This window comes from Gopherus evgoodei, chromosome 2 (assembly GCF_007399415.2).
Source record: "Gopherus evgoodei ecotype Sinaloan lineage chromosome 2, rGopEvg1_v1.p, whole genome shotgun sequence".
Classification (NCBI taxonomy): Eukaryota; Metazoa; Chordata; order Testudines; family Testudinidae; genus Gopherus; species Gopherus evgoodei.
Genome location: NC_044323.1, coordinates 152,994,159 through 153,003,041, shown reverse-complemented (window position 1 = coordinate 153,003,041; position 8,883 = coordinate 152,994,159). Strand labels below are relative to the sequence as shown.

The window sequence follows — 8,883 nt, the reverse complement described above, 5'->3', positions numbered from 1 at the left end:
TGAACCATACATGGACTATAGTGGAGTTTATTCATATTAAATGCATATGCTTGAATTTTACATTACAATTTCTCGTTCCATACCTGCTTATTGGAACATCCAGTTCAATTACACCTAGGAAGCCACTTTGCTCTTATTGACATCAAGCAGGAATCTACCAGTTGTCCTCAGTTTCTTGTGAATCTCCAGAATAATGAACAACGTGCAGCTAATAGAGCAATACAAGCAGATAATCTAGGACAGTGCTGCACATGTTTTCTTTTTATATGTTTAGGGTATCGTGTACAGTACAGGGTTTAGATCTAGGGGCAAGTGACCTCAAATGCACATACAGACAGATTATTCCAATCTGCAAAGTGGGGATCTGAACTTCCCTAATGTTCACCAATATTCAAAAACAGAATTTTAAGATAGGAAAATTCAGGTCCAGGGCCCAATTCTTTCAATTCTTCATCCTGCCTCTCACCAGAGTTTGTTTAAAATCCTTCATTAAGCAAAATCTTAAGTTGTCCTTATGAAAGGATGACCCATAAGCTTTAGCAAAATTAACTGTAGGATGGGAAGTAGCTGGCACTCAAGGAATGTGTTGGTCAGGTAAGTGGACTTATGAGACTGACAGGGGTTCTTGTATGGCAAATACACCGTAAATCACTGCGCGCACATCCAATTTCCTCTCCCATTTGCATCAGACTGGCAAATGGTCAGCATTCCAGATTCAAACCTATGATGATGAATGATGATGCTGGAATTATTTTGATGCAGCAGTACAAAATGAGATGTACTATATTTGTTTGCCACAAAGATCCTAGCTATAGCTTTGATCTATTTGAAAGACAATACATGTTCTACAATACACTATCCATTAGAAATATCAACTTCTTTTTTTTTCCTTAAAATTATATATGATTCATCTGGCCTTTGGGCAACTGCTCAGCTTGGCTTGCCCAAGAACTTCCCATTAGAAACAACAAGAGCTCTTCGAACAGTAAATGCTGTGCTTCATCTAATGTTGCACTCATGTCTCTCAAAATTTATGTTAACACCAAAAAAATAAAAAAGCTGGCAGTTACCCAATAAAATATTTACAGAACTAGGAAATTGCATCCACTGATAAATCTACTTAGTTTAGGTTCGTACATGTTCCATCTTTGATAGCCAGGGTCAAGTTACCTAACGTCCCTTAACACGAAACTCATTACAACTTGAGCCACGCTCCCTGCTTCCAGGGTGTGTTTTAGTCATCAAAATCTGGAATGTCATCGTAGGAGTAACCCCTGTAGCCTTTAGAAGCATAGTATGCGATGCGCAAGTGATAGAAACCTGGTAAGAACACCAGGATTCCAATGATCAATACCGGGATAGCTCGGTCTGTTCCCTGGAAGAGAGAAGCAGAGAAACAAAAGAAAAAAAAATAAATACTCAAAGCAAAGGCTTTGTAACAGGAGCTTGCCTCAACTGGTGTCACACCCTGATCCTTCCTCACTTTCCCTCCTTGCCCAGACAAGCAAACTACCATAAGCAGGGCTTTGACCAACTCGGCCCTTGTGGAGTCTGGTTTATTAACACACACTAATTCAAACCTAGAATCTCTCGGCCTTCTTCTCCTGGACTTTTAATTCCTTCTTAAGGATTTGCTTCTGCCCCTCACGATAGGTAACTCTAGTCAGGCCTGTCCCTACCATCTGGAGGGATAACTTCTTCCTCCTCCTCTAAACCAGTGTACACTGCCAGGCCCACTCCAGGCTCTGAGACTCTCCAGAGGCCTCTCCTAGCTCCTGAGCTTCCCCTGTCTGACCAAGCAGGTTACCATCATGTGATGTCTGATCACTGGCCCAGATCTGTCATCCTCTGGGAGGCAGATAACTAGGCCCAGGTGGAGTTGAGCCCAACTGTCCATAAAGGCCAGTTCACTCTGTGTCAGGCTTGATTTTAAATCCCTCTAGACAAGAGAAGCTCTGATTTCATTAATGTTTCACTTGACAAGGCACAGGGGAGGGGAAACTATTGTTAGTTCTCATTAGGTTTATATGGCTCCTTTTCCAGCTTGGAAACATTACAACTTGGTGATGCTTTAAAAACAAAACTAAACTGCCAGGCTCAGGACAAGGCCTGCAAACTTTGCTAAGGTAAAACTCTCTTGGGAACTAGCGTTGCACCTGAACAAGGGTCAAATCCTGCAGTCCAATCTATTTAGCCATCAGTTCATCTACATCCAAAATGTAGCCAACTCTGGAGTAGTAAGCAGCAACCATTACTGAAGCAACACGACATAACAGCTTACAAATAGGAGAAGAATACTGTATCCAAGTGGAGTGACAGGCGCCAATGTAGGCACTAACTACCTTGAGTGCAGCTTAAATGCCTAGATGGGCAGCCAGAAAAGAAAAAAATTTAGATAATGTTTTCACCTCTTAGCTACAATTGTATGTACTACAGTTTGGGCAGAACATTCCTACAGAAGGGGCCATGAGATCTTGAATCATGAGCAGTGATCAGGACCTTAGCTTGACATCTCCTCTGAAAGACAGCAAACCCAGCACTCCCAACACCACAATCGGGTCAGTAGTGGTAGCTGGCAGGACATGTTTTTCCTTATGCAAGCACAGACCAGCCCCACTCATGCCTAGCTGGAGAATGCAGATGGGATTACCGCCAAGGGCAGCAGGGCCACTGGCAAATGTTATCCAGGGAGAAAAGCTCTCACTCTGCCTACAGGCCTTGGCAGTGAAGTTTCATATTTAAGACAAACAAAAGTTAGCAGGTGGTGATTTTTTTTGGCACTAATCACAAACCATATTTTAAAAAGATATTCAGCCCACTTACTCCTTTGCTAATGTATCCTGCGAGGAGAAGTGCTCCTATGACAATCAGAAGGGTGCCGATCATGAACAGCACAGTAGCCAGTGCAATGGCCTTGTACGGGATTTTGGGTGGGCTCCTCTTGAACTGCAGGGAAGGCAGATATTAAATGGCATTAGAACGTAGCGCATCTTCATATCTTTGGTGAGTGGGGAGGATGGCGGCATTCAGAAGAATCAGAGGAACCGCCACAGGGGTCTTCCCTAGCCATGGGGATTGCGAGAGCAGCAACATCTTGGTCCTACCAGGTAAGCTCCTCAGCGCCTATCAGCTCAGAGGAGTTCTGCCCACGTAATGCCCCGTTCTTTCAGAGCAAGGATTCATATGCCCTTGTTCCCAGATCCGGCTGTAGCTCAGATAGTTTTTGAAGCGTCAGTGTCTGTTCCCTTCAGAGCTGTCATTCCACAATGAGGTCGTCTCATCCTCCAAAGGAACAGATATAGATCTAACCTTCTTAAAATAACCAGCTTCTTAAAATAACCCAGCTCCAGCCCTGGGTCCCATCCCTGGGGCTTAAAGACACCTTTGTCCCCTCCTGATTCTGCGCTGCACCAGGGATGTAAGCAGGCCTCACGGCTGTGTGAAGTTATGATAGCCTCCCCAATGCGTCCATCACAAGACTGAATGGTCGTAGCTGTTTGCACTATGACTGCACCCCCTCTGCTGGCACTCGTGTGCACACGTGGAGCATAACACAATGGGACTCGTGCACAACCCAAGGGGATTCTTCTTTGACTTGCTGCAGGCTGCTTAGGTCCCTTATACCTAACCAGAGCAGCACACAGGGGCCAGAGAGGAATCTCATCCCACCATATTTATGGAGATCAACAAGGAACAAAGTTGAGAGCTGTGGGATATTTTTGTCACCCAAGGGGAAAAAAAAAAAAAAAAAAAAAAAGAAAGAAAGGAAAACTTCTTTTTTCTTTCTGTTTTCCCCTCTTACCTGCAGATCAATATAACCATCGTCAGTACTGGAAAGCTTGGAGTACTTTACTTTGCTACTGGGGATCCCAGCAGTTAGATTAGTACGTGATGGCATCATAACAAAGAGGCCGTGTCATCAGCTATAACCTGAAACAGACAAAGCTATTGCTTATAGCAGCCTAAACAAGAGGCAGTGTGGTAGAATGCAATGCTTGAAGGTTATTAAAAGGTTAAATATCATTTCTAAAGAAACAAGTTTCCTGACCTGTGTTCCTAACAACACTTTAACTCATTATTTAAATTTAAAAAAAAAAAAAAAAAAGCAAGCAACAACCACACCCCACACCTAGCATTTATACAGCATGTTTCCATCCACAGGTCTCAAAGTCCTTTACAAATGAGAAGAAATACCATTATCCTCATTTTACAGAGGAGGAAACTGAGGGTACATCTATACTACCCGCCGGATAGCGTTCGATGTATCAGGGAATCAATTTATCACATCTCATTTGGACGCGATAAAATCGATCCGCTAATCAATGCCCATACTCCACCTCGGCAGGAGGAGTAAACAGAATTGCCGGGGGAGTTGCGGCAGTCAACTCGCTGCTGTGAGGATGTCCAGGTAAGTCAAACTAAAATACTTCGACTTCAGCTACGCAAATAGCGTAGCTGAAGTTGCATATCTTAGTTCGAAGCCCCCAGCTAGTGTAGCCCAGGCCTTAGACACAGAATGGGGAAGTGACAATGACAGTGCAGGGAACATAAAGATGAGCTGCTGCCTAGTGAGCTGTACGGTGGGATATAACAGCTCCCTTAGACATGTAATTCTTTCCCCCTCATTTATGCTATTTGTCCACTCTTTATATCTCACTCAGCATAGGCCCTATTCAGTTTCACTAGCACAGCATGGCAAAGCCTCAGTAACAAATACTGCAAAGGAATACTGAATTCCATAAAAACCTGGAACTGTTTTCAGTGGAATTTAAACTACCACTTGTATTAGGGTTTTACAAAGTTTTGTTGTTTTAAGAAACAAAGCCTCGGAAGCTGTTGCAAAATGGAGTTGTCTGTTCCTCCAGACCACTCTATCACAAGACAGGCCAAACACAGACAAGTGGATGGAACAGGACACTAGGGAGGAGGAGGAGGAGGTTTCAAAACAGGAAAAGCAGAAAAACAGAAGTCACAGCTCCCTGTTTACCTGCCTAGATTAGATCTGCAAAGGACGTGATGTTCAATGCTTGAGCTTTATTTAGCCAAGCCACACTTGTACCCTGTAATTTCATCTTGCTGTGAATCCAAGCCCTGTGGTTTTCCTGCCTGCAGTGACACCCAGTCAAGATTGTACTCACCAGGCTGGGGTATCTGGCTTTGTTGTACAGCTGATGGCCTTGCTTTCTAGGAGCTGAAACCTGCGTTTATCCTGCCATTGATGCCTCTGTAGCAATACATAGGAGGCGACGTCTAAGCTGGCCTGTCAGTACCCAGCCCTCAATCCATCCTGCCACCAGAAAATCTCCTGGAAGTCTGAAACCCAGGATAGCTTAGCTGTTCCTTCCACAAGCACTGCTGCTAAGGACTCATATCCAGGTCTCAGGTATCTGTGGTTCCGAAGGAATGACTTCAAACCTGCACTGCAGTCTGCACTCTACAGCCAGTGGGCAGGCCCATATTTAAACAGCATTTATAGGACACCATGATGCTCCAATACCATTCACTTGATAGGGGAAGTTCAGTTCACTGCACAAAAGCTTTTACTGCCTCTTTTATTTACTAAAACCAGAAAAACTTGAACATATTTTTGCCCACTAAGTGCATATCCTGATTCCCCAAATTCCTTGGGGGAATTCTGCCCAGCTCTATAACCTATTGAACAATATAATTTTTCAAGCTCTCCCTCCCTCGAATTGAAGAAGGTTCCCCTTTCTTGAATACAACACAACCCCACCAAACACTGTCAGCAGGCCTCTTCTTCCCTGCAAACTTCAAACCTTGCACAACTGGTAAGTCAGAGGTACTCTCTGCATGTAATGTGCATATGCTTTGATTTATAACAAATCTGGAAACTCTAGCTGTATCCTAAAAGGGAGAAGAAATGAATGGTTAGTTCGTAGTAGCAGACGGCCAGTAACATCTTAGCCATGGGCCCAATTCAATATTTTGCTTCCTTTATGGACAAAGCAGGCAGACAAAACACGTTTCTGATTTCTGCCGCTACTGAGGATAGAGATAACCCAGTCCTCAGACACTTCACTTTTGGGGCCTATGTCCTCATCTACTCTCAGCGTTCAATGACAATTGCCAAGACGTGCATGGTATTGGCAGATATTGCATAAGAAATACTTCGCGTTGCATTAGAGCCTTTTGAGTATGTCAAAGCACTTTTATATACAATAAGTAAGTCCCACACACATCCATGAGCTAGGTATTATCCCGACTTTACAGGTGAGGAAACTGAGTCACAGAAGTGATTTACACACCAGAAGTCTGGTCCAGACAGCTGGACAAAACCCCAGATTTCTTGACTCACAGTCCTGTGCCATGACTACTTATTTCCACTGAGAGTAAAGTGGGCCTGATTCTGTGTTGACTTGCCCCAGTTTTACATAAGGGCAACTCCACAGTCTTTTCTGTAATCACATCTGATTTACATCAGTATAAATGAGAGAAGAGTTGAGGCCTGTGTGTTAATGCTGATAACTGTCAATAAAGTGGAGACTGAGAGCAAGTCATTGAAATTCTCAAAGCTAGTCTTATGTGCTCATTTATATCAATGTCAATCTGGAGTACCTCCACTGAAGACAATAGATAAACTCAAGATCTAGAATGGGCAGTGTCTAGCTCACTATCTGTCCTTCTTTACAACTGAAATCTGTTTGCAATCCAAGTTTTCTGTGATGTCTAGCCACCTTCTAAATACCATAAAAGTCAGTTGATTTTACTTCCAGAATAAAGCTCAGAATCTGACAGATCCCACTACCCCACCAGAATTGCTTGTACAAAGGGAGTCTATCCTGGCCTTGTAGGAGCAACAAACTCTTTCTCAATCATAACCCTGATAAAAGGGGACCCCTTTAGAAGTTTTAAATTCTCAGTAATGTCACAAACTCCATGGAGAGATACAGAAAGCACGGCAACATAAACCTCTAGGAAGTTCATTCACTGCTGCTTTAAACAAACATGGATTAAGGTGTTCTGATGAAATTATTCTCTCCGCTAACAGGAAGAATTCAAAAGGGGGCTGTTCATAAGTTCATCTGGAATTGCATGGCTCTGTCACTTGGTGGCAGATCAAATCAGCCAATTCAGTGTGTGTACCCTAGAGATGCAAAATGTCAAGATCTTAGCACAAAGAAGCAAAATAAAAATTTCACTGCAACAGTATTCTGTACCTGTTGTTCAAGCCCATCTCTCCCAGTATTGCTGTACCGTGTCTCTGCCGCACCTATTGCAAACCAACCCAGGAAGTTTACGCCCCGTGACAATCATTTCCTTCCAGGTTAAGGCACTAAACCTCATTTTGATTTGACTCCATTTCTTCTTTAAAAAAAAAAAAAGAACAGCACTTGATTGGTAGCTGAAAAGTGGAAGCTGATTGGACAGCTTGTGCTGCGTGCCAGCTGCTAGGGCTCTGTGTAATATGTGTCACACGAATGGGACAAGCTGGGGCTTGTCTGCTGAATACAGAGCTGTCCTGTGTGGGTTGGTGAGTGAGGGGGATCTCAGTAGAGATATTTCCAGACAGCTTTTTCTGTCAAGCGTCTTGCTCTTACAATTAAGGATTCCGTAGTGTCTTTTCATGAGGCATTTATAAATATCTCATTTATTTTTTGAATGGAGATCTTACTCACAATTTATGTCTCAAGATTGTAAAATCCCAGATATGCTGCCTGCAGAAGCTTTCAAAATTGGTCAATAAATTCAAAGGGGCACTTTTAGTTATTTACAAAGTGTATCAAATAACTTGCATTGATACAGCATTTTTCAACCCAAAGGATTGTACATACATGATACAGGTTTGTACAACACATAGATCCCCACCAAAAAAAATTGAAGTGCTCAAAATCATGAGCTGCTTTTTATAAATAAGAAATGTGGGGACCTTTTTATTTGCCATCTAGCATTTCATCTTTTAGGGTTCACACATTCCAACTTTTATCCCTAGCAAGAACAAGAAGCTTACTTAAACAAACAGACAACCAACCACCACTAGGGCTTCTAGGTGCTAGTGATACAAACAATAATAACAAAAGGACTAGATCCAGAGATTCCTTCAACCATCCCAAATGACAGATGAGTTTAGGATGAGGCACAATAGCTGTATAACTACACAGCATGACTTCACACCTTTAACACAGGAACTGCAGTGTCACCAGCACCTGTAACTTTATTGCAAGTTTTGTGTTTTTCTGAAGCATTGGGAGTCGTGCAATTTTGTGTGTGTGTGTGTCGGGGAGGAGGGGGTGTTTTTTTTTTAAAGTCAGCCAGCTCTTGGTGGGGAAAAAAGTTGGATGGGGAGGGAGTGGGGGAGGTTTAGGTTAGATATTAGGAAAAACTTCACTAGGAGGGTGGTGAAGCACTGGAATGGGTTACCTAGGAAGGTGGTAGAATCTCTTTCCTTAGAGGTTTTTGAGGTCAGGCTTGACTAAGCCCTGGCTGGGATAATTTAGTTGGGGTTGGTCCTGCTTTGAGCAGAGGGTTGGACTAGATCACCTCCTGAGGTCTCTTCCAACGCTGATATTCTATGATTCTATGAATGCGTGACCCTGAAACACCAGACGGTAAATAAAAAAATCCCAACATTTATTATTTATAAAAAGCAGCTCATGATTTTGAGCACCTCATCATTTTGGGGGTCTGACTCATAACTTTTCATTGCTTAGCGGTGGCCATAAGGGAAGCGAACATACCCGACTGAAATAAGACAAAACATAATGACTCAGGTTGATATTTGGCTAAAATACGAAGGTTAACGCTCTTACTAAAAATAGCAGTTATGCCTGAGATAGAGTCACCTATTTTCTGCCCTATTAAACTACCAGGGGGGTTGACTAAAATGTTCTTATGATGATTATCTTATTATTTCTCTCACTAGTG

General features: G+C 42.8%; 1 protein-coding gene across 2 annotated transcripts; it reads right to left on the bottom strand.

The window, feature by feature from the left end:
- TMEM230 (transmembrane protein 230) lies at positions 1 to 7,318 on the bottom strand. Of its 2 annotated transcripts, XM_030551986.1 has the most exons (5): positions 7,179 to 7,318; positions 5,139 to 5,224; positions 3,803 to 3,930; positions 2,824 to 2,946; positions 1 to 1,375 (listed from the first exon to the last, which is right to left on the bottom strand). In XM_030551986.1, exons 3-5 carry the CDS (start codon positions 3,899 to 3,901, stop codon positions 1,235 to 1,237), a joined length of 363 nt encoding a protein of 120 aa, XP_030407846.1. In that variant the 5' UTR covers positions 3,902 to 3,930; positions 5,139 to 5,224; positions 7,179 to 7,318; the 3' UTR covers positions 1 to 1,234. The 2 variants fall into 2 exon arrangements, with proteins under 2 accessions (XP_030407846.1, XP_030407845.1); XM_030551985.1 differs by lacking the exon at positions 5,139 to 5,224 and having other exon boundaries at positions 7,179 to 7,317.
- Between the last annotated feature and the right edge of the window lie 1,565 nt (positions 7,319 to 8,883).